General features: G+C 46.1%; 9 protein-coding genes across 9 annotated transcripts; 4 read left to right on the forward strand and 5 right to left on the reverse strand.

Moving 5' to 3' along the window:
* Nucleotides 1–166: 166 nt before the first annotated feature.
* Nucleotides 167–3,528, reverse strand: LOC6587898 (CLIP domain-containing serine protease 2). The gene is made up of 6 exons (XM_002013696.2): nt 3,352–3,528; nt 2,270–3,010; nt 1,183–1,285; nt 973–1,118; nt 801–908; nt 167–598 (listed from the first exon to the last, which is right to left on the reverse strand). Exons 1-6 carry the CDS (start codon nt 3,410–3,412, stop codon nt 228–230), a joined length of 1,530 nt encoding a protein of 509 aa, XP_002013732.2. The 5' UTR covers nt 3,413–3,528; the 3' UTR covers nt 167–227.
* Nucleotides 671–2,249, forward strand: LOC6587687. The gene is made up of 2 exons (XM_002013697.2): nt 671–884; nt 1,338–2,249. The coding sequence occupies exon 2, from the start codon at nt 1,406–1,408 to the stop codon at nt 2,006–2,008; it is 603 nt and encodes a 200-aa protein (XP_002013733.2). The 5' UTR covers nt 671–884; nt 1,338–1,405; the 3' UTR covers nt 2,009–2,249.
* Nucleotides 3,529–3,843: 315 nt separating the features above from the next.
* Nucleotides 3,844–5,367, reverse strand: LOC6587790 (myosin-1). Its single transcript, XM_002013699.2, has 2 exons — nt 4,876–5,367; nt 3,844–4,810 (listed from the first exon to the last, which is right to left on the reverse strand). Exons 1-2 carry the CDS (start codon nt 5,083–5,085, stop codon nt 4,196–4,198), a joined length of 825 nt encoding a protein of 274 aa, XP_002013735.2. The 5' UTR covers nt 5,086–5,367; the 3' UTR covers nt 3,844–4,195.
* A 1,034-nt stretch (nt 5,368–6,401) lies between these two features.
* LOC6587765 (serine/threonine-protein phosphatase 5) lies at nt 6,402–9,197 on the forward strand. Its single transcript, XM_002013700.2, has 8 exons — nt 6,402–6,622; nt 6,872–7,113; nt 7,173–7,323; nt 7,380–7,501; nt 7,560–7,830; nt 7,892–8,342; nt 8,404–8,485; nt 8,558–9,197. Exons 1-8 carry the CDS (start codon nt 6,433–6,435, stop codon nt 8,615–8,617), a joined length of 1,569 nt encoding a protein of 522 aa, XP_002013736.1. The 5' UTR covers nt 6,402–6,432; the 3' UTR covers nt 8,618–9,197.
* A 307-nt stretch (nt 9,198–9,504) lies between these two features.
* Nucleotides 9,505–13,111, reverse strand: LOC6587960 (TELO2-interacting protein 1 homolog). The gene is made up of 6 exons (XM_002013701.2): nt 12,897–13,111; nt 12,340–12,838; nt 11,178–12,284; nt 10,725–11,117; nt 9,995–10,668; nt 9,505–9,930 (listed from the first exon to the last, which is right to left on the reverse strand). The coding sequence occupies exons 1-6, from the start codon at nt 13,079–13,081 to the stop codon at nt 9,549–9,551; spliced, it is 3,240 nt and encodes a 1,079-aa protein (XP_002013737.1). The 5' UTR covers nt 13,082–13,111; the 3' UTR covers nt 9,505–9,548.
* Nucleotides 13,112–13,247: 136 nt separating this feature from the next.
* LOC6588117 (26S proteasome regulatory subunit 6B) lies at nt 13,248–14,570 on the reverse strand. Its single transcript, XM_026986139.1, has 2 exons — nt 14,039–14,570; nt 13,248–13,983 (listed from the first exon to the last, which is right to left on the reverse strand). Exons 1-2 carry the CDS (start codon nt 14,568–14,570, stop codon nt 13,310–13,312), a joined length of 1,206 nt encoding a protein of 401 aa, XP_026841940.1. The 3' UTR covers nt 13,248–13,309.
* A 741-nt stretch (nt 14,571–15,311) lies between these two features.
* Nucleotides 15,312–18,030, forward strand: LOC6587997 (probable Dol-P-Man:Man(7)GlcNAc(2)-PP-Dol alpha-1,6-mannosyltransferase). Its single transcript, XM_002013703.2, has 6 exons — nt 15,312–15,711; nt 15,785–15,917; nt 15,975–16,148; nt 16,204–16,357; nt 16,420–16,791; nt 16,847–18,030. Exons 1-6 carry the CDS (start codon nt 15,580–15,582, stop codon nt 17,937–17,939), a joined length of 2,058 nt encoding a protein of 685 aa, XP_002013739.2. The 5' UTR covers nt 15,312–15,579; the 3' UTR covers nt 17,940–18,030.
* Nucleotides 18,031–18,160: 130 nt separating this feature from the next.
* LOC6587855 (mannose-6-phosphate isomerase) lies at nt 18,161–19,677 on the forward strand. Its single transcript, XM_002013704.2, has 3 exons — nt 18,161–18,217; nt 18,326–18,959; nt 19,012–19,677. Exons 2-3 carry the CDS (start codon nt 18,383–18,385, stop codon nt 19,623–19,625), a joined length of 1,191 nt encoding a protein of 396 aa, XP_002013740.1. The 5' UTR covers nt 18,161–18,217; nt 18,326–18,382; the 3' UTR covers nt 19,626–19,677.
* Nucleotides 19,678–20,172: 495 nt separating this feature from the next.
* On the reverse strand, nt 20,173–21,606 carry LOC6587970 (synaptosomal-associated protein 25). Its single transcript, XM_002013705.2, has one exon. The coding sequence runs from the start codon at nt 21,377–21,379 to the stop codon at nt 20,744–20,746; it is 636 nt and encodes a 211-aa protein (XP_002013741.1). The 5' UTR covers nt 21,380–21,606; the 3' UTR covers nt 20,173–20,743.
* Nucleotides 21,607–22,290: the final 684 nt, after the last annotated feature.

The following is a 22,290-nucleotide window of genomic DNA, read 5'->3' on the forward strand; positions in this document are numbered from 1 at the left end:
AGCGATGACTAAAACGGAATTCCCGTGGAGCAGTGCGGAGCGGCCCAAAGCGAAGCTTTGCGTGAGCTTTGATCGGAAGCTTTTGCTCTCGCTATCAAATTCGTATCAGGTATAAAGACAATTGATTTAATCTCGGTTTTTTATGATCGCTAAAATTACACTTCTACACTGTAGACTTTGGCATTGAAAGAAAGCTTTGGATGGACGCCTCCCATTGTTGCAGCTGGTCAGGTATTGGGCGTCCTGCTGATGCTCCTCTGAATCCAGTCCGAAAAGCTGCTGACCAGCGTGTAAACACCCGGAATTGTGGTAACACCACACAAAGTCGGTCCAAAGGCCACAATGCCAATGAGCGTATAGCGTCCATTGATGGCCAACAGGCCAGAGGTACCATCGTCCATGAACGGCCCGCCGCTGTCCCCACGGCACACGTCATTCATCGGCTGGCCCTGGGCACACAGGTGACTGGGTGTGATCACAATCGGCTGCTGGAAGTTCTCGCTGAGAGTGGCATACGCAATCGCACAGCTGGTGGTGTTCACTATGGGCAGCCGAATAAACCGCACCGTGGATGATGTCGAATTGGTAGAGATGTTACCTGAAATTACAAATATGCAGACGGATTTTTTTTTAATCATGGTAGGCTTTGCATTTTCCTGCTGTGGTACACCTATTCCAGTCAACTGGTAAATCCAGTCAAATCGAACGTGTGCCGTTCGATGCTAAAGCAACAATATCTCTATTGAAAAACGAACCCACACAGATACCAAAGCATATTACGACCTTGTTTCAAGACATACCTTCCGAATTCGCAGTGCTCCAGCCGGCGGCAACTCCCGTTTGCCCAATCAGCCTATTCCCGAGGGTCTCAGTGCTGGTCAAAGGTAAGCAAATGGGCGTAAAGGTACCTGAGGGGACGATAAAGTTAGTGGCGTGGCAGACATGGGGGATGGAATGGATGGATGCACTTACTAGCCGTACTGTTGAGCCGCAGCAGAGCAATGTCGTTGGCATATCTGGGCTGGTCGAAATTCGGGTGCACCAACACTTGGTCGATGGCAAACAGATTGGAGGAATCCTCCGCATTGGCCGGTGCATCGCCGAGCCGCACATGGGATCTGGGAGTGGGGTAATAGCTGCATTAGAATGGGCGGGAGTATTATCCCTTGCCAAAACACTTACACTTCCAGGTCGCCAACCAGGTTAACCACACAATGGGCGGCTGTCACAACATAGTTGCTGGCGATCAGCGATCCCGAGCAGCGGAAGCTGATGCGGTTGCTGCCTGAAATAGTTTTTGGAATGGATGATTCATGCGATTTCTTCTCATTCAACAGCGCCCTATCGATAATGGAGAAAAAAGGGTGTCCCTGTGCGCCAGACGGAAAACAGTCAGACGCTTGTAATGCTAATGGGCATCCTTCCCAAGGATCCGGACAACACGTTTCACAGAATGGCGGCCCACCCGCTGGCCGTCGTCCGCCATGCGGCCCAGGTCCACCCATGGGACGTCGGGGGCGGTGCGGACCAGACCCGTGTGGAGAAGAACTGTGTCCGATTAGCAAGCCAGGTGGTGCTGGAGGCGCTGGTGCTGGAGGTGCTGGTACCTCTGGCCGTAGAACACGTGGTCCTGCAGATGAGTCAGATGATGACCGGGTTGTTGCCTTTGGACCTGATGGTGGATATGGCGTTGGCCCGAACGGAGAGCGTTACGGTGATCCTGTCGGTGTTCGTGGCGGTGAACCTGGCACTGGTCCTGATGGTGGCAGCGGTGGATACGGCGGCGGTCCAACTGATGCTTCTGGCAAAGGCATTGACAGCGGATATGGCGCCGGTTCTGGCACTGGCGGTGCTCCTGGCAAAGGCTACAACAATGGTCGAGGCGGTGGCCCAGGCACAGGCACAGGCACTGGAAGCGGATATGGTGAAGCTCAGGGCTTCGGACAAGGCCCAAATCCCAAAAGAGAACAAACAGCATTACCTGGAGGCCGCTTGTCCATGGCCATAGCTGTGGGGCTCTTTGCCGCAGGAGTCGCTTCGACCATCAAGCTAGGAGCTGTGGCCAACGAGATGGGCTAGGATCGCTAGCAGGGGTTTATTATATTTACCAGTTTGCAACAAACACGAGGGCAAGGTCACCCAAATACTCATCTACACAATATCCCGGACACAATTAATCCAAGTATCACATACAAGCAGGCGCTTATGTTTGCCATTCAAATTCTAAATTAGAGCAGTTCCAAGGAGTCCACGTGTGTCCTTTACTTACTTCTGTTTCTGTAGGCGATCCTAGCCAACCATGGGTATTGTCCTGCAGTGGCCTGTTCTCCTCCAAGCAAACGGCTTTCGATGCTTATTCCGCAGGAGGACACTGTCGCAGGAACAGCAGTAGGAGAAGCAGACGTGGTGGTTGACGGCAGGGCCGTGGTAAAAGGTGCCAAGGGTGGACCTTGACTCACGTCTGTGCTGGTCTCCTGTTCCCCGCCATGTCGCAGGAAGCGCAAGTCCCCGGGAAACACGATAGGCTTGTCCTCTGGGGCAGGACGCGGCGAGTGCCAATCGTTGCTGCCATGGTCGATGTCGTAGTGGAATGAGTGACCGCTTCCACTGCCAAAGCGATGATCATAAAACTCTGGATCTACTGGCTGGGGACAGTTTCTTTGCTCCTTGAAGTCCCAGTAGTCGTGCAGATTCATTTCTGTTTCGTCCTGGCCAAAGGCTGGCGGAGACAGACGACTGTCGCCCCAAATCCAGCGCTCGTCCGGTGGGGCAAAACGTAGCATGCGCATGGGCCTGACCGTGGACTCATGGCGGTGTCGACTTTGGTGCTGGCTCTGAGGGCAGCAGACCAGGGGATCGATTCCTTCATAGCCACAGCCTGCCGCGTGTACCTTCGCAAAGACAGCGGCCCGCTCTTCCGGCTGATGATGCAGCAGAAGACGGGTGAAGGCAACGCACTCTTTGATCCGGATGCAGTTGCAAGCTCTCAAACTGGCACACCCGAAATCGGCTGAAACGAGAACAGGCTTACTCAACGCTTACTCCGGCCAAGGTCAATGTCGGCCAGCGCCAAACCAGAAGTGACCCGTCTCCCGCAGCACGGCGGCAATTACTCACACACTCACTTTTTGGCTACGTTTTCGCGGTTTATTGCCCTTCGTTTTGCGGCGCTGGCCGAGCACATTTGCTGCTGCTGGGAATTTCTAGCCATTGGCCGTGACCCACAAAGCGCGCTGTTCTTTAATTGGATTCAATTCCCTTTTCCGAACGAAAATGCGTTCGCTTCTAGAGTCTTTTATATAGCACGCACGCACGCACACGAAAACTTTAAATAGTTACTAAGATACTCACATCGGAGGAGGCACAGAATGCAGCACAATAGGCAGACGAGTTTCGCAAGGTGTTGCCGCATTTCGTATTTTTTGTCAATCACTGATCGGAATCGAATGAATCTGTGAGCTGCCGCGAACACAACGTTTCCCGTCGATGTGCGAAATTGAAATAAATTGGTTCAATCTGTGAGCTTACATATCTTATTTCCATTTTCATTTCCATTTCGATTTCAATGTGGGGCGACGAATCACAACAAAAAGAGAACACGAAAAAGCCAATTATCAAGCCATAAACTTAATTTAGACAAAAGAGCGGCCGCTGCCCAAAACATCGCGCGGCAGGCAGCCTGCAGCGGCGTCTGAAGCGGCGTCTGAAGCGGGCAAAGATATTGCCGGCAAAAGCTGAGTAACCAGAGCCAAGAGAACCGAACTAAACATGTTTCAGTGCGTTTCCCGCGCCAAACTTGGAACCAGATCTGCAGAATAGGATAGAATGCGTTCGCCATTGGCATTGGGGGGAGCTTCTCAAATGAGCTCTTCTCGTGTATTTGATCTGTATGTGTTTAGTTTACAGTTGATGGATGCGCTTAGGATAGTTGATGAAAAAAATACGCACAAAATTAGAAATGGAATGTGAGCAGGATTATGTGACCCCAAAGTCGTTGGTTAGCTTGTGCTTTAGAACAGTAGATGTTCGGATTAGTTTTGCTTATCTCATAGAATTCGCGAACGGCAGAACTTACATAACTAGAAATGCATGTTGTAGAATGGAATGTCATACGACTAAAAATACTTAACTACTCATTAGGCCTTCGCATTATTTGTTCTGGTTTGTCTCGGGAACAAGAAAGCACTCTGTGCATCTATGCCACCGGGGGTATCACCTCGGGAGAGGCTACCGAGACTGTAACGTTATTCTCGACCTGTTCTACAGGTTCGACGCTCGGCTGGAGTTGGGGCTGGGGTTGGGGCTGGGGCGATGGCGATGGAGATGTCGAGGGCGATGTATTCACCGCAGTTGTTGTCACCGTAGCCGATAAATAATGGCCATTTACATCAGCATTGCAATCGTCGCCAGCAGACGCACGCTGCTCATTGTCGTCCTCGTCGTCGTCATCAACTGGCGTTTCTTGACGCAATACCGCTGCTAAATGGTTATCATTATCTGCTTCTGCCTGCACCGCCTGGTTGGGGGCCGGAGCCTCGAGAGACTCCGCATCTGCTGCTGGAGCCGCTGCTGGAGGTGGCACAGCAGCTGCGACTGCAGCAGGCTGCTCCAGTTCGATGTCTTCGCCCGTTGCTGCTCCATTTTCATTTAAATGAACGGCTACGTCACCATTGTGCACGCCGCCATGGTGCCCCTTTAGCTCATTGATGATCTTTTCCCCCACTTTCGAGTCGATTTCGTTGATCTTTTCCTGCAGCTGGCATTTGAACTCGATCGGCCACTTGGGGCTCCATTCACGAAACAGCTTAATCTGTTGACAATGCACAGTTAGATTGGGCTGCTGGTCGCCGGGGCTGGGAACTTTCTAATACTTACACGACACTGGAACAAGCTCATGGGCTTGTCCTGCACGCCTGCGGTTGCCAGGGCGTTTACAATGCCATTCACATGTACACTGGAGCCTCTGGTTAGGTACTCCACAAACACATACACAAAGTCGTCGCGCTGCAGTTCGCTCCACTCGTGAAACCATTGAATAATGTAACGGAATTCCCCGTCTATTGATAGATTGCTCATGGACATCATTTACGTTTGATTACGCGTCTGTTTCCCACGATATTGCACCCCCGCACTCGCTCACAATCACGGGCTTGATACTTTTCAATTACAATGATGCGCTGGATTGAACTGAGCTGGGACTGTTTCTGGTGCTGCTTGCCACTGCAATGCCACACTCTACTATACTATACTCTGCTGCTCAGCGCCTCCAAAGTTTCTATACCAGCAATGAAACCCGTTTCCGTTTCTAAGTTTTCTCGCAGCTCCGCTTTGTATAAATCCGACTCAAGTCAGCTGTTTGCACGATATCGTTATCGACGAGCTGCACCTGTAGTGAGACGTCTCAAATAAGCATCAATCAACGAAATAAGAAAATATATATTAAATAAAACATTTATTCAAATGTTTAGCCGTTAGAGTTAGCATTGCTGACTAGATTATTGTTTTCGTCGTTTTCATATCGATATGATGTTTCGCAGAACCTGTGCTGTCGATTACGCTCTTTTACCGTCAGATCTGATTTTTTTACGACCAGATGCGGGAATTGTGGATTTTTGTATGTGTTTGGCTTTTTTTCAGCATTTGTTCTACAGATGCATAAAGTGGCCGGTTCATCATTTTTTTTTTTCACGATAGTTGCCAATACCACCACTAGTTTACCAGATTATTTCCAAATTCTAAAACCTGACTTTTTTTTACCTTTTTCCGTCAACAAAATCTTGTGCTCAAAGAAAAATGGAACTGGCAAAATTTTCGATTACCTTAAAGATGAAAATATTCATAAATTGAATGCAAGTATAGCGATATTAATTTAATTTAATAAAGGGGGAAAATATCAGTGACAGCACCATGTTTTCGAGGCTTACATCTAAAAAGATTCTGGTCAAAAAAAGCTGATTTTTTGACATGGCAGGTTAAGCCAGGTATTAAGCCAGGTTAATCCGGATAAGACAAAACTAAGGAAATCCGTGGAAGGATATTACACTAAATTCTGTTTTTACATGGTAATAATATGGTTAATGGTTAATATACGGTATGGCTTGCGAAGACTTGCAAAATGCTGTTTTGACTACGAAATGCCACATAATTATATAATCATGATTGGTACGATGCGAATCAGAAGCTAGCCCCCACAGAGCTCGATGGCTTAATGAAAATAATACAAAATTGTTAACAACATTGTTTACGTTTTTATTTTATTCTCTTTTAATTTTCAGCTTTTTTCGCTTTTTTCAAGTTAGAAACAGCTTCTATTTCTGATAGAAGTTGGCAGCACTGCACAGCACTAGCAGTATTCAACCTGTCGTTTGCCAACCCTTGAACATTTTCAGACAGTAAATAACTTTTAGAAAATCACTTATTACAACAAAAGATATGTCTTCGTCCAAGCTAGAAACACAGCAAGCGACTGGCGAAAGCTACCAAAAACAGCCGGGCGCACCTAACGCGGAGATTGCGGACAGCAAGGAACCAGAATCGGTATTAGAAGAGGGCGGCCCAAAAAATGATCAAGATTTTGCCGCGGCCGAGCAGTACAAAAATCAGGGAAATGATTTGCTCAAAAGTAAGTGACACACTTCAATTTATAACATACACCGTGCCATTCCCAGATTGCAGAGTGCATGGACATCCATATGCGTTGCAAAACCATACATTCCGAGTACCTTTTTCAACCTAACCTGAAAACAGGAACAAAAACTATCACTGTGCTATAATTTAAAAGTCCCCAAGTTCCAAGCGCCTAGCATATCATGAGAGAATAATTAGTAATCTTACTGACCCAATTTCCTTCGATTTCCCAACATGTGAACAGCCAAGGAATTTACAAAAGCCATCGACATGTATACCAAAGCCATAGACCTGTATCCCAACAGCGCGGTTTATTATGCCAACCGATCGTTGGCTCATCTGCGCCAGGAAAGCTTTGGCTATGCCCTGCAGGACGGTGTGTCGGCGGTGAAAGCAGATCCTGGATACCTGAAGGGATACTACCGTCGGGCAGCGGCGCATATGTCGCTGGGAAAGTTCAAGCAGGCGCTATGCGACTTTGAATTTGTAAGTAGAACCTCGCCAGCAAAGTTCAACATATGAACAGCCGTTGAATATATTTACAGGTAGCCAAGTGCCGACCCAATGACAAGGATGCTAAGCTCAAATTCACGGAGTGCACGAAGATTGTGAAAATGCGTGCCTTCGAGCGGGCCATTGCAGTTGACAAGCCCGAAAAAACACTCTCAGAGATGTACAGGGACATGGAAACCATAAGTAAGTAGCCACTATTAGTATTATGTAGCTTATGTATAATTATGTGGGCATTCCAGCTATTGAGGATGACTACAAAGGACCACAACTGGAGGATGGAAAAGTAACCTTGCAGTTTATGAAGGATCTGATGGAGCATTACAAGGGACAAAAGCGATTGCATCGCAAATTCGCCTACAAAGTGAGAATGCGTAAGCCAAGGCACATCGAAAACACGACATAAATCCCTCCCATTTTAGATACTCTGCGAAATTGATACTTACATGCGAGCCCAGCCTTCTCTGGTGGACATCACTGTGAAGGATGAGGATAAGTTTACGATTTGCGGTGACATACATGGCCAGTTCTATGATTTGATGAACATCTTCGATATAAATGGTCTGCCATCCGAGAAGAATCCCTATTTGTTCAATGGTGACTTTGTGGACAGAGGCTCCTTCTCTGTGGAATGCATTTTCACGTTGTTTGGCTTCAAACTGCTTTATCCCAATCATTTCTTCTTATCCCGCGGTAAGTTACAACTCACCAAAAAGTCAATTAAGTCCTCTGAACAATATCCTACTGATTCTAGGTAACCATGAGAGTATCAATATGAACCAAATGTACGGGTTCACGGGCGAGGTAACAGCTAAATACACTAGCACCATGGCGGACATATTCACGCAAGTGTTCAACTGGCTGCCACTGTGCCACTGCATCAATCAGAAGATACTGGTGATGCACGGCGGTCTCTTTTCCTCGGATAATGTCACACTGGACAACATCAGGAGAATCGAGCGAAACTGTCAGCCACCCGAGGAGGGACTCATGTGCGAATTGTTGTGGTCCGATCCACAGCAATGGATGGGCCGAGGGCCGTCCAAGCGGGGTGTCGGCATACAGTTTGGCCCAGATGTAACTGAAGCATTCTGTAAGCTGAATAACTTGGACTATATCATACGCAGCCACGAAGTCAAGGATATGGGCTACGAGGTGGCCCACAACGGACAATGCATCACCGTCTTCTCTGCCCCGAACTATTGGTAAGTAATCAACGGCTAACCTTTTTCCTAAAGACAAACTATGTTCTCATATTCTTTTTAGTGATACTATGGGCAATATGGGCGCATTTATTACAATTACGGGTAACGACATGAAACCAAATTACACATCATTCAAGGCTGTGGTAAGAATTGAAGCAAATGTTCTCAAAAAGTCGTTTTCTTGACAATATTTTTGTTTTGTTTATTTTGTTTAGCCACATCCCGATGTCAAGCCGATGGCCTATGCCAACAGCTTAATGCACTGGCTGGCGTAGTCATAGAAGTCGAGTCAGTTCCCAAATAACTACAATAGCTAAACACATACCCCTTCACACAGAAATACACACACACACATCTGCAAACAAACAGCTTGAGAACCCACACAACCACAGAGCAGTCAGACAGCTTGCAACGAACAAAGAAAATTCAGAAATAGGATGCAGAGGATTCTGGAGATGCTCAATAGACTTTTATGCACACACTGTAACGGGCTGATTCACTACTTAAGTGCGACGAGAGGCGTAAAAAGAATCACAATTACACAAAAGATTCAAACGGAAACAGAAACAGCAATCATTTTATAAAATTCAGCTATATTTGATACAGATACAGATCGAGGATGTTTTAGTGTATAGTGGCTTTAGAAGTCGGATGCTAAGTTTTATCGGTGCCAAGCATCTGCGCGGTTGCACGTACGAGTGTAAGTTGAGAAGGAAATGAGAAATGAAATTAAAATGTTTGTTCATGCATAGCATTTAGTCATTGGCCACCAAAATCCCAGTACAGTATACATATGCATACATAAATATACCATACAAACAAATATATTAAATACAATTCGGTTTTTGTTCTAAATGCTCCTCCTCCTTCCTCCTCCAACAACTGTGTATAAATTATTTTTTGTTTTTTTATCCTTGCCTTGTTTATATTATAAAAGTCACTTTAATAAACATATTCAAGTTACAGATATATCTCCAATCAAATCTTTTTCGATATTTTCCTCCTCCTTGCGCTTGAGAAGAGAGAATCAATCAATAATCCAAGAATATTATTACCATAATTAAATGTGTATCAAATATGTACTATCTGATCCGAAAACAATGCATTAAAAGACACTTAGCATTAAAGCCTGTAATGTTAATCGAGTGAACAGAATACAGAATAGAGCAATTGTGAAATAATATATTTAAAGTGTCCTGTTCTTTATTACTGCAAGTCTGCTCCGCTGGCTATGCTAAAGCCCATGGAAGCAAAGATCTGGCTGACATTTGTCTTGCTATCTTTGAGGTGCGCCCGCTGGAGCAACGTTACATATACAAAGGGGCCATTATAGACAGCCAGCTGAAGGAAAAATTCTCGTGCCAACGCCTGCAGCTCGGGGGGTTGGGCCTGGGACAGGTACAGCGCCACAGTGGTCAGCAGCTCGTGCAGATGTTTCCCTTCCAGCTGCAAGCCTAGTATAAGGTCTGCCAAGCTCTGCAGCAACAACAGTTGCAGCTTGTACTCCTGAGTTTGGGCTAGCGGGGTTTCGCTCTTGCTGTGCACGCTGGCTACCTTGAGGAACTGCTTCAGTTGAGGTATGACATCGCTAACAAGAGAATACACAATTTTGAGGATTGCTAATTTGAGACAAGCTTCTATTTTATGCTCACCTGAGACTTCGTTTCGCTATAAAATCCTTCGCATGGATCCCAAGCAGATGCAACAATGTGAAACAACGGTTCAGTACCAAGGCGTCCTTCTGCCGAAACTTCTCCACGAGCGGCCGCCAAATGAGATGTACAAGTGGCAGGAGTTCGTTCTCATAATCGGCCAGAAGGGGCACACCACTGGCAAAACATTCCAGGGCGACAATCTGCTGCGACTGCTCAGCAGTCGAGACAAACTTTATGACTTGTCCTAGAATATCTTTTATGATTTCAATATGTCGCGGTAGAACGGGCTTTATAGGTTCCGGCTCTGTATCGGACTCCGGCATGTCTTCCGCCACCGGTTCGTCCATGTTGATGTCGGCGTTTTCATCTTGTAGGAGCTGTGGCTTTTCAAGAACATGAAGCCAAGTGCTCAACACGCTCTGATCCTCATCAACCTGCATGGGTAGCTGCTCGGCATTAATCTCCGCCGCTGTGTCGCTATGCCAGTGGCTGACATGCTTTAGGAATGCATTAAATACGCGCAGATAAGACTGAACATTGCCCGTCTGATGAGACTTGGAACACTCCTCGCGAATGGTCTGGAAAATGCTGTCCAGATGAGGCACATTGCCCCGGCTGCTATATTGCAAGACCACGGTGAGTATGTCCACGGCAGCGGTGCTCTCTGGTGACTGGAAGTTCAAAAAATTAGACACATTTAAGAAGGCGATTGTCATCGATTACTCACCCTCTTGAGCAAAGCATTTAAATGAAAGGTGATATAGTCTGTCGAGCACTCTATGAAATGCGAGGGCTCTGCGTATTTTAGTGCCAACTGCATTGACACAAAGGCAAATGTGGCTGCATGGTGGACGAAGGTATTACTGCTGGCTAACTTCAGCAGCACTCTGTGCAAACTCAAGAATATATGACGGTCGAAGGTGTCGCCAATGAACTTTGCGCAATGTCCCACCGCATCCAGAATTAGGCAAGTGTGTAGCACATTAAATTGGGCATCCGCAATGCTCACACGACTGTGGACAACCTCAGTCTGCTCGTCATCCGAATCACAGTCTTGGGTACGCACCTCGACAGCGGACGAGTAGAGACCGGGTGTGCGGTCCTCAAACCATTGCGTGGGCTGAAGAAATTGACTTGTTATATTTTCTCTCGTTGTTTAAGACTGCACCTTGGTACCTACCTTGTCGACCTTGAGGCGCCAGGCCGCGTCCGGCTGCAGTGCCAAGCTCCAGTGTTCGTCGCGGAGGATCTGCTCAAGCAAAAGTTCAGCCAGAACTAGGCGACTTTCGCGTGCTGTCTTTGCTTGCGGCGACACCATCATTGTTAAGAGTAAAATAGACTCATTCATGGCCGAAGATCTCTGCAGTACTAGATCCTGGCAGTAATCGAAGATGATCCGATTTATGGCCGGCTCAGCGCCCAGCAACGCTGCAATGTCCGATAAAATATCCACAGTGCGCTTTGAGCTGACATGCTTGAACTGACGCCAAGGCAACTTCACGAATTCGGCAGCCAGCTCTTTGGATTTTCCGTCTTGGATGCGACGCAGTGAGTACTCCTCGTTCAAAAGATCGCGGGTTGTGCGCATATCGAGCGCTGTTAGCAAACATGTAACGAACATTTCAAGGTTTTTGGGAACCAGAAAAAACAACTGCAGCTTTTCCGCATTGACGTTGCGCAGAAATCCCTTCAAGAAAAGCAGCTCAGCGAACTGCTCGTTGTCTTCACCGCGGTGCAAGACGCGTGGCCATTTGTTGAGGTGGGCATCGAGCAGTAGCTCTGCATTCTCATCGAATATATGCTGGCTGTTGGGCTGCTGCTGCAGCTGCAAGATGGTGTCCTTACACAACTGGGATATCTTCCGGTCGTCGTCTTCGGAAAGGGCCAACACGCTCTCCAATATATGTATAAAGTTGCTTCGCAGATTGTGGGCACAGTCTCTGAGGAGCAGGCAGCACATTTCAGCATAGGTGCTGCGCACACTGGGCGACGTGTGGGCACGCAGGATGCTCGTTTCCACAAGAATAGGTCGAATGCGTCGCGAAGTGGCCATCACCCAAGAAAGAGAACGCCGGTCCTTCTGCATTTGATGCAGGCGCTCCTCTTTCTCTTCGGCCGAGGAACTCTTGTTGCCAAAATAGTTGTACTCGCAGGCCTCAGCCGGACAGTCCTTAGAGCTGTTGAACAGATTCCTGAAGGCATTTACGTCATAGCGCAGCTTTTTGAACTCCTCGGTAGTTTCTTCAAACATGATGCAGATGATTCGCCCCAATGCCTGAATAGACATCTACGAGGAAAAAATTGAATATTTATTCGTTTTTTTAGTGCCAGCGCATACTTACCGATTTAATGGTCTCGCCGACTTTTTCATCTTTTAAAGACGCTTTAAACAATACAATAAGAACTTTGGGTAGGAAAATGAATATTGTATTTGCCACCTGGCTGCGCAGCACCACATCGCAACGATCCGACTCATTGTGGACGTAAAAAAGGACCATCAGGCATTGCAGAGCTGCCTTGACTAGCTTACGATATTTCTCAGCCTCAATGATTTCGAGCAGCGTGAGCAATATCTGCCCAATGACCACCACCGTCTCCTTTGTGTAGAATGCCTCAAGCACATCCGTTGTACAGCGACTAAGTGCCTCGTGTATGCATAGAACTGCGGCCAGCTTAATTTCCTCGGAGAGATCTGGCCGCATGACGGCTCCTTTGGAGTCTCGTATTTGTTGTAGCACCACGACCAGTATGGAGCGCAGCCCCTTCTCATCGGCCAGATACGAGTGCGAGACTATGTTCCTCAAGCAGTTCATCAGGCCGGTGCGCAACTCCTGGCTCTCCCTATGGTGAGGAGTAAAGACTATATAACAATGCTTTGAAGCAGATGTGGATCACTTACCCGGTTAGATCATTGAGCTTGACCACCAGGGGAACCACGGTCTGAACCTGGTATATGCGCATTTCCCCAAAGTTGAATCCCTCGATTTCTCTTTCTACCAGCGACAACGTGTCCTTTCTGGGGTCGTTTATAAAGCCTTCTATTGCAGGCTTTATACGAGTCACATACCTCTCTAAGTGCATCATTTTGGACACTCGCAGTTGCAAATGCCATTAATTGGAACCGGCAAATCAAAACAAAAATCGCACAATTTTGAACAAACAGCTGATCTGTTCGCCATCGAACCCACGCCATTGCTATCGAAAGACAATCGCAATTTCGCGCCTTCCACCCAGACACCGGCGGGAACAATTTAAAAGTTTCAACGAATGCGCTATTCGCCAATTTATTATTATTGTTAATACATTTGGTTTTTAATTGTAAAACTCGTGCTGGGCCTCATCCTTGCGCACGCTTGCTTTGTAGCCTTTTTCCAAATCCTTTGCATTGACGACATAACGATTCTCACGAACGGCATGCATGCCGGCCTCCTGGCATATGGCATTAATGTCTGCGTTGGATATCTTGTCGGGACGTGCTATTATGTCCTCCAAGTCAATGTCCTCCCCCAGATTCATTTTGGAGGTTATGGTCGTGAAGACCAAACGCTTCTGACGACGATCTGGCAAGGGAAACTCTATCTTACGGTCCATGCGCCCCGGACGGAGCAGAGCCGGATCTAGAGTGTCAGCCCGGTTAGTGGCCATAATCACCTTAACGTTGGTTGTTTCATCGAAGCCGTCCATTTGGTTGAGAAGCTCTAGCAGTATGCGCTGAACTTCGCGATCTGCGCCCGTTTGTGCGTCAAAGCGCTTGGTGGCGATGGCATCGATTTCATCAATAAAGATGACCGACGGAGAATTCTGCTTTGCCAGGCGGAAAAGGTCGCGCACCATACGCGGCCCCTCGCCCAAGTACTTCTGAACAAACTCCGAGCCCACAACACTTATAAAGTTGGCGGTTGTGTGGTGTGCCACAGCCTTGGCCAGCATGGTCTTGCCGCATCCCGGCGGGCCGTAAAGTAGGACGCCACGAGGAGGGTCAATGCCTGAGGCGGACAATTCAAAAGTTAACCTACAAAATAAGTTATGATAGGTACCCACCAATTTGCTTATAAAGATGAGCATGCGTGAGTGGCAGCTCAACCGCCTCGCGAATCTCTTGCTTCTGCATGTCGAGACCACCAATGTCCGAGTAGCTCACATCGGGCTTCTCATCCGCCGATAGCATAGAGATGGTGCTGTCTGCCTCTGGCGGCACCAAATCCACCAAACAGTTGCTCTGCTTGTGGAGGGCCACCGATGCCGACGGCTTGAGTTGCTCTCTGTCAATGGTGGACAGAACACGGACATAGTAGTTTGAGCCAGTGGTAGAAGCTACGATGCCATTGTTTGCATCAACTGGCTCTAGAAACTGGCCAATAACCAAGGGTACTGCTTTTATACGCTTCACCTCCTCCTGGGCGTGTATGAATTCCTTCTTCAAATTACGTTGCTCCTCTATAATGTAATCTTCTTGCACCTGAATAAGCTCCAACTCCATCTGCAGTTTCTTGTATATCACATACAGATCCTTGATTTCTAAACCTGCGTAATTTTGCAAATTCTTGTTGTGAAACAATGCGAGGTCTTTCATCGTAATTTTTTTTTTTGCAGTTTCCAGAAACAAGATGAAGTAAAGAATGACTTGAATATTTGAAAACCATAATGGAGATAGTGGCGCCAATCGATAGTTTTGAATTGAATGATTCAAAAAATCGATAGTATCGATAGTAACTAGAAACGTTTGAAAAGCTATTTTTCAAGCAAAATTAGATAAATCCTTATTTTTTGTATCGGTGATCTATATGGTGACAAGGCTGATTGCTGAGCGATCTGCAAATATCAAAAGCCTATTTTTTATATTTCTCTTCCATAAAGAAACAGACCTGCCTGCCAACATTTGAACCTTGAACAATTTATATGCGAACGTGCTACTTTTAAAAAAGGTAACCATGCTCAGCCCAAACTTGAAATTTTCTTGGCTCAAGCAGTCTTGCACAGTTAAATTTAAGCAGTGGGCATAGGAGTAGGTGTCGTTTTTAAAGAATTGTCAGTTACAATAACACCCACTTGACCAGATCCTTTCGCAATGAGTTGGCTATGTTTTCTGATAAAGGGATCTTTAAGTTTTTCGGTTGACATCACTGCACTTTTTAAAATCAAAGTAGAGGTGGGGTATCATTAATAGTAGCGAAACCATCGATACTATCGATAGTGCCACCGATAGTTTGACACCTCTAAGCTGTATCACGGACCTGTTGTTTTGTTCTTGTTCTTGTTGTGGTTGCCGTTTCGTCTTCTATTTATATATTTCGATTTATTTTGGAACATTTGGAACAATTCCATATAAGCCATATATGTATTTAAATGCTGGTTCTTTGCGAATGCCCTGTAGAATAGTCGGTGAAGTGTAGTTTGTTCAAAACAAAGAGCGTGCGATACCGGCCGGAACTTTGGCTTGGTTGATAGAATCATCATAACAAGACAAGTCCAAATATATATATCTATAAATTGATGTCAAAACAAACATGGCCATTATGTAATGGTCCAATACTGACTCCAGCTTTTAAGCATTTTTGATACACCAACGACGATACCGAAAGATGGGCGTGGATATGCTGGTGCTTCTGACGGCGGCGGCCCATCTGGTCTACACGCCCTTTACCAAAGTGGAGGAGAGCTTTAACTTGCAGGCCATGCATGACATTTTGTACTTGCGCAGCAATTTCACTCAGGTAATCAAACGTAAAAGCCACTTAATACCCCATTCGAATCACTAATATACGTTCTGCATCTCTAATCTATCAGTATGATCACCATGAGTATCCTGGCGTAGTACCCCGCACCTTTATTGGCCCGCTGGTGGTGTCAATGCTGTCGGCACCATTTGTGCTGCTCTTCGAGACTCTGAGGCTCAATAAGTTCTGGGCACAATATGTAGGTAAAAGCATTTTGTACATTAAAATGTCGCCTCTTTTAATTCTCGTTCCTATTCCAGTGCGCCTTGTGTTAGCTGGAGCTATTTCCCTAGCTTGGAACAACCTGCGTCAGGCTGTGACAAAGATCTACGGGGTGGAGGTGCGTCTGTGGTTCACGGCCATAACAATAACGCAGTTTCATTTCATGTTCTACATGACGCGTCCACTGCCCAACATATTTGCTCTGCCCATAGGTAAGTATTCAAAGTGCCTGTATGACCAATTAACTAAAAAATGTTGATGTTACAGTGCTCTATGCTATTGCTTATTGGATGCGCGGCCAACAGAAGCCATTCATTGTGTGCTCTGGCATTGCCATACTGGTCTTCCGATCGGAGTTGGCCATTTTTTTGGGACTACTGCTGGCCATTAACTTACTGCAGCGGCAGCTGTCCATTGATAGGTGTGTTGATGAATATCTATATCCCTAACTATTGACCATCTGACTATTCGCATTATCCTAAGGCTGTTGAAGATTGCTTTGCCAGCGGGCGTTTGCATTTTGGCCGCCTCAGTGCTTGTGGACTCGTTCTTCTGGCGGCGCCTGCTCTGGCCCGAGGGTGAGGTACTATGGTATAATACCATTCTTAATAAGAGCTCAAACTGGGGCACGTCACCGTTCCTTTGGTACTTCTACTCGGCCCTGCCTCGGGCTATGGGAGCATCGTTATTATTTGTGCCAATCGGTTGTGTCCTAGAGCCCAGAATTCGTCCCTTGGCTTTGTCAGCGCTGGCCTTTGTACTGCTCTACTCTGTACTTCCCCACAAAGAGCTGCGTTTCATCATATATGTATTTCCTGTGCTGAACATAGCCGCAGCTTGCGCCTGCCAACGCATGTAAGTGAGAAAAACTACTGGAACATTAACAGATTCATTATTCTTCTTCCCTCAGATGGATGAACTGTGCCAAGTCGACGTGGCATAGCTGCCTGGCTTTGGGGTCCGTCGGTCATCTTCTACTAAATGTCTTTGTGACCGTGTTTTTGCTTGTCATTTCGGGAACAAACTATCCGGGCGGAGCGGCCCTGTCTCGGCTGCATCGCTTGGAGAGCGCAACCCCTAATGTGTCGGTACACATTGCCAACTTGGCTGCCCAAAGTGGAGTGTCCCGTTTCATGGAAATTCGTGATGAATGGACCTACAGCAAGGATGAGTCTATGAATTACACCCAAGCTGAAATAGCCAGATATACCCATCTTTTGGTGGAAGCCAAAAACAAGCATAACACGGAGCTATGGTCATCGCTGCAGGATGATTTCGACACCTTGGAGTTTGTCGATTGCTTCAACAGCATCGGCATACAATACAATTCCCTGTTGCCGGTTCGAGTTAAGACAAAGCCTTGCATAGGCATCCTCAAGAAACGGGCAACGACGCCGCCGGCAATACTGAAAGAGAAAACCAAAACAAAAGTAAAAAAGACAAAAGTGCTGGAGCCTAAACCAGTAACAGCAGATCCAGTGCCTACAGTGGAGATCCCCAAGGAAAATAAAGTGCCTGAAGCCAAGGAGGACCAGTTTCTAGATCTGGATGATGATGACGGCATTGTGGCGACTGTGGAAGAGACCTCCATTGAGCTCAATGCCAACATTGATCCTGAGGTTGACGCACCCGATGCTCCAACTAAGGAGATCAATTTTCTGGAACTACGAAACCTGGCCCTGGGACAAGCCTCGCGAACATCGCGGGCGGCAACCAAGCTGAAGATACGCCAGATTATCGAGCAGCACTATCGCGCCAAGGGCAAGGATATCGAAAACGACTCCTCGGAGACGACGCCAAAGACCACAGGTGCCACTGGCGGGCGACCAGGAATAAGACAGTCTGTAAAATCAATAATTAAGCAGGAAAAAATCAAAGAGATGATTGAGCAGATTGCAACAATGGACCTCACGCGCATCTGCGATTTGGAAAAGACGTCAACGAAGGACTGTTTAAAACAGGTAATAGACAAAATAGACGACGAGAACACGAAAACCAAATGATCGACGATCGTGCTGTAATAGATCTAAATAAAAGTTTATAATTGTGTGTGTTGGACTTATAAAAAATAAAAAGTTAAATCTTAATTCAAAATTCGATAGCATTAACAGTTTCTAGGTAGTTTTTTGTTTTTTTTTTTTTAAATGAATAATGTGGCAACTCTTAAATAAGTGGGCTGCCAGAGGGTTTGTTTACTTATCTAACAAAATTATATATTTTCGGCAAAATTCAAGTTTTTTTTATATCGCTTTTTAGACCTTGGGTTTTTCTGATAAGCCGGGTAAGTAATTAATTACGGTAGCAGTGATTAGCACAGAAATCGTGAAGCTCCCACGCGGCCACAATAAACGTCATACGCGTTTTTCGTGTGTTTCCTTATCACCATCAGGTTGACCTTAGTTGAGCGGCAGCTGCTGGGAGGAAAACACAGTCAGGGCACACGAAAATGGAGCTAACTGGATGGGTAAAAAACTATGATTGGGGACGCAAGGGGATCAACTCGGCCGTCGCCCAACTGGCCATGGCCAACGATCCGGACTTTACGCTGAATGAGGAGGAGAGCTATGCGGAAATGTGGATGGGCACACACATCTGTGGGGTGTCTGTGGTGAAGGAAACTGGCGAGACTTTGGATCGGGTGCTGAAAAAGGACTTGCCGTACCTGTTCAAGGTGCTGAGCATAAGCAAAGCCCTGAGCATACAAGTTCATCCAAATAAATGCGAGGCCGAACGCTTGCACAAGGAACGTCCAGAGATCTACAAGGACGACAATCACAAGCCAGAGTTGGCCATAGCTTTGACCCCGTTTGTGGCTCTAGTTGGATTCCAGCCCGTCGAGGACATTCGAGACTTTATTGACGAGTTCCAGCCCCTTTCAAAGCTCATCGGCAAGGAGGCTGTGGATAAACTGCATCAAAGTCCCAGTTCCGAGACCCTTAAACTGTGCTACGAGAAGCTGATGAATTCTAAAGAGGCTGACGTGGCCAAGTGCATTAAAGATATAGCCAAAAACTATCAGAGAGGTAAGTTCAACTAAATCCAGGTAGACCCCCATGTAAACCTTTTTTTTTACAGAACTGAAATTCAATGAGCTTCTGAACGTGTTCAACAAGGTAAACGCGGACTTTCCTGGGGATGTGGGCGTGCTATCGCTTTTCTTCTTGAATCTGGTACACTTGCAACCGGGCCAAGCCATTTACCTGGGTGCCAATGAGATCCACGCGTATCTGGACGGCGACTGCGTCGAGTGTATGGCCTGCTCGGACAATGTGATACGCGCTGGGCTCACGCCAAAGTATAAAGACGTAGAGCAGTTGATAGCCTCTGTCATCTTTGAGGGCGCAGACGCTGGCCGCAAGCTCTTCTTGCCCTATCACATTGACGAAAACGTCCAGGTGTACGTCCCACCCGTGGACGACTTTGCGGTGATTCATGTGGCCATTAAGCATACCGTTGAGAACTATAAGTTGCAAATTCAGCCATACGGGTCCATTCTAATAACGCTTGAGGGCTCGCGCACATTGCGGGTAAACACCAGTGCCGGCCCCAAAGAGATTGTGTTGACGCGCGGCAGCATTGTCTACATTCCAGTGGAGGCAGCGCCGGAAATCGAATTTGCCCCAGCCGAAGATTGTGGCGAAAACTTCACCTGCTATATAGCGACATACAACTATTTTCGAGTGGCATAATTGTAATCCAAATCTTCTGTAAAGTGCAATAAATTCATTTGATTTCATATAATTGCTATTTAACAGCTATGAATGTAAGCTATGTGGCAATAATAGAAGCAATAAAATAAGTTATCTAATCAGTATACAATACGGACATTCATAATACATACATTAATTAACGAGCAATATCTTGCGCACAAACAGCTTGGTTCAGCATATTTCTTGAGACAATTCAAAACAACAATTTCCATTTACTTAAACTAGTTGGTTGAAACTGGGCTGATGTCTATGTTTATTTGGGAAATAATTAAACTATATAATTGTACGATTTCCGCGAAGTTCAAATCTCAATTCGTATTCATTCAATATAACGTTTTGGACCAAACATTTCAAGTGATCAATTCAATAAACAAGGGGTCCCATAAGCTAGATACATGTATAACAAACGATTCATAAAATTGGCTACGATATGACACCCACCACCCCTTAAATTTGCTTCATATCCTCCGCATGAGAGCAAGTGACTTCAGATGCCGTGCCTGTGGGTGGGATATCGGGGACTCGGTTCGGGTCTACGGGTTGTACATAAATACATTCATATTTATCTCAATAGTTACATTTATAGTATAGTATGTGTAGGTTTGATTATTCCACAAGTTCCATAGGTAAAATGCCTCAAAAAGTGTGTACCAAAAACAGAGTACATTATAAGGTAAATCTCAGTAAAATTGGGCTCCGCAACGCTCGGGTCGGTTGCTTTTGTTTGTACACATGTATAGTAATAGTAACAGTAGTAATTGGGCTTTGCTTTTCGCATAAATGTACATTTAGTAGTCGAACGTAAGTAATTGGTACCTTCAGTTGGTTGTACAAAAGAGTGCTTGTATAGTGTATAGATGGGTTTGTTGCACAGTATAGTCCAGTTTTTCTTCTTCTACTTGTATATGTATATAATATATAGTATAAATATCGGGGTAGCAACCACTGGCTTCTACAACTGCTATAGTTTTGTGCCCATAACATTTGCTTTTCTTCCCATAAGGGCAGAAGTAAAGAGGGGTTCGAATTAATCCGGGGGATTGGGTTATCGGCTTGGTTATTGATTTGAGATACGAGTCCATTTTCTTAGTGCATATTTAACTCTTGAGCAGGTTGTTTGCGCGCTTGTTCACGCCATCCATGCGAACGTTGTTGGCATCGCCCTTGGCGTTGATACGATCGACTTGCTTGTTTTGATTCTCCAGCTCAGATCCCATGTCCAGGGCCATGTTGCGCAAGTTGCCCAGCATTGAATTCACTTGGCCCAGATTCTCGTCCATTTCATCCTCGCGTGCATCGTTGGTTATTCGTGCCACATAGCCAGACTGTGCAGGTGCGCCCATGCCACCGCGCTCGCGCTCATCGATCACTCTTTGGGGCTGACTGGCCACAACTTTGCCATCATCGTTGCCCTTCCAGGCGCTGTCTCCATCGTCTTTGATGTTCACCTTCTTCCAGGGTATTACGCAGATGCCACAGCACTTCTCCATGCCGCTGAGATTCTTTTCGGCCTCTCGCATGTCAGCATTGATGCGGTCCATTCCCTCCTCGATGCGATCCAGCTGCTCTCCTTGATCATCAAGGGCTACCAGGGTACGAATGCCCGCCTCCTTGCTTTCGTCCATGAGACTCAGCATGCGGCGGGTGCTTTCCAGCGATTCATCTGCCACTGTAGCTGACTTCAGCTGCAGCTCCTGGAGCTCTGTGCGCGGTTCGTTCTCCACAGCAGCCATTTTTAGACTTGATTGCCTCAAACTGATGACTTAACAAGTGGGTGCGACTTCGACGTTGTCTAGTGTTTGGGGGAAATCTGTGTTCCCAGTGAGTCACACACAATCAAAAAATCCCGGATGCTTGTGTCGACTGTCTCTGTACTGGTGCGCAGATATGTGGTTCAGTAGGTTTAAGCTCGTTTGTGGACTTACAGGAACTTGTTATCAAAATTCAGCAACAGTATTTACTTGTAATAGATTTTGGCAAATAAGATTTTTCTCCTCCAACGCGAATTTTTGTATATACATCAACAGTGGATTTATCGGTATATCGGTCTGACCACCCGTCTGAAAAAAACGAGCTTAGCCCACTTAAACCCCATTTATTTAAACATGGGTTAAGCCGACGAAAATAATACTAATAATAATTCTCCATCCTATCATTCATCTTTACTTAAAAAAGGACCATGATATCTTTCAACTGAACTGCGCTAAAAGTATTAAATTGTCATTATTTTCGGTCATATATGAAGATACCTCTTGGCCAACAAAGGGTTAATCGTTCTCCGTCAAGGATTGAAACCATATTCCTTGATTTGAATATTCGATTTGATATTACCAAAGACTATACAATACAATACAATATTGTTTAGTCTTTGATATTGCTAGCTAAATAGGACTCTCAGCGCTGTGCTATGTGCACAGATTCCTACAAGATTGATTAATTTAAAGTACTTATTTTTAAAATAAGGTTTAAGCAAACAGGTAAGTGTGTAACGTAGTGTGTATGGAACTTTACGTCTTTGCTGGCATCAGGCATCCGCTCTGAATATGGCCATTGGATCCACGGATGACAACCATTTCCTAAATCCTATAATACCCGCTGCCCTAGGGTATGCGCAATGGCCATTTTGTGAAAAAGAGAACAAGGA

This window comes from Drosophila persimilis, unplaced genomic scaffold (assembly GCF_003286085.1).
Source record: "Drosophila persimilis strain 14011-0111.01,24,50 unplaced genomic scaffold, DperRS2 tig00000000-arrow-pilon, whole genome shotgun sequence".
Classification (NCBI taxonomy): Eukaryota; Metazoa; Arthropoda; class Insecta; order Diptera; family Drosophilidae; genus Drosophila; species Drosophila persimilis.

Coding starts and splice junctions, on each gene's coding strand:
- LOC6587855 (XM_002013704.2), top strand. CDS start 18,383: ATGGAGCTAACTGGATGGGTAAAAAACTATGATTGGGGACGCAAGGGG. Junction 18,960..19,011: donor AGCCAAAAACTATCAGAGAG/GTAAGTTCAACT, acceptor TTTTTTTTACAG/AACTGAAATTCAATGAGCTT.
- LOC6587898 (XM_002013696.2), bottom strand. CDS start 3,412: ATGCGGCAACACCTTGCGAAACTCGTCTGCCTATTGTGCTGCATTCTG. Junction 1,119..1,182: donor CTGGTTGGCGACCTGGAAGT/GTAAGTGTTTTG, acceptor CCCCACTCCCAG/ATCCCATGTGCGGCTCGGCG. Junction 909..972: donor GCGGCTCAACAGTACGGCTA/GTAAGTGCATCC, acceptor TCGTCCCCTCAG/GTACCTTTACGCCCATTTGC.
- LOC6587997 (XM_002013703.2), top strand. CDS start 15,580: ATGGGCGTGGATATGCTGGTGCTTCTGACGGCGGCGGCCCATCTGGTC. Junction 15,712..15,784: donor TGCGCAGCAATTTCACTCAG/GTAATCAAACGT, acceptor CTAATCTATCAG/TATGATCACCATGAGTATCC. Junction 16,149..16,203: donor CATATTTGCTCTGCCCATAG/GTAAGTATTCAA, acceptor TTGATGTTACAG/TGCTCTATGCTATTGCTTAT.
- LOC6587970 (XM_002013705.2), bottom strand. CDS start 21,379: ATGGCTGCTGTGGAGAACGAACCGCGCACAGAGCTCCAGGAGCTGCAG.
- LOC6588117 (XM_026986139.1), bottom strand. CDS start 14,570: ATGAAAGACCTCGCATTGTTTCACAACAAGAATTTGCAAAATTACGCA. Junction 13,984..14,038: donor TCATCTTTATAAGCAAATTG/GTGGGTACCTAT, acceptor TGTCCGCCTCAG/GCATTGACCCTCCTCGTGGC.
- LOC6587960 (XM_002013701.2), bottom strand. CDS start 13,081: ATGATGCACTTAGAGAGGTATGTGACTCGTATAAAGCCTGCAATAGAA. Junction 12,839..12,896: donor AAGCTCAATGATCTAACCGG/GTAAGTGATCCA, acceptor TCCTCACCATAG/GGAGAGCCAGGAGTTGCGCA. Junction 11,118..11,177: donor GGCGCCTCAAGGTCGACAAG/GTAGGTACCAAG, acceptor CAATTTCTTCAG/CCCACGCAATGGTTTGAGGA.
- LOC6587687 (XM_002013697.2), top strand. CDS start 1,406: ATGCTAATGGGCATCCTTCCCAAGGATCCGGACAACACGTTTCACAGA.
- LOC6587765 (XM_002013700.2), top strand. CDS start 6,433: ATGTCTTCGTCCAAGCTAGAAACACAGCAAGCGACTGGCGAAAGCTAC. Junction 7,831..7,891: donor TCATTTCTTCTTATCCCGCG/GTAAGTTACAAC, acceptor TACTGATTCTAG/GTAACCATGAGAGTATCAAT. Junction 8,486..8,557: donor ACACATCATTCAAGGCTGTG/GTAAGAATTGAA, acceptor TATTTTGTTTAG/CCACATCCCGATGTCAAGCC.
- LOC6587790 (XM_002013699.2), bottom strand. CDS start 5,085: ATGATGTCCATGAGCAATCTATCAATAGACGGGGAATTCCGTTACATT. Junction 4,811..4,875: donor TGAGCTTGTTCCAGTGTCGT/GTAAGTATTAGA, acceptor CATTGTCAACAG/ATTAAGCTGTTTCGTGAATG.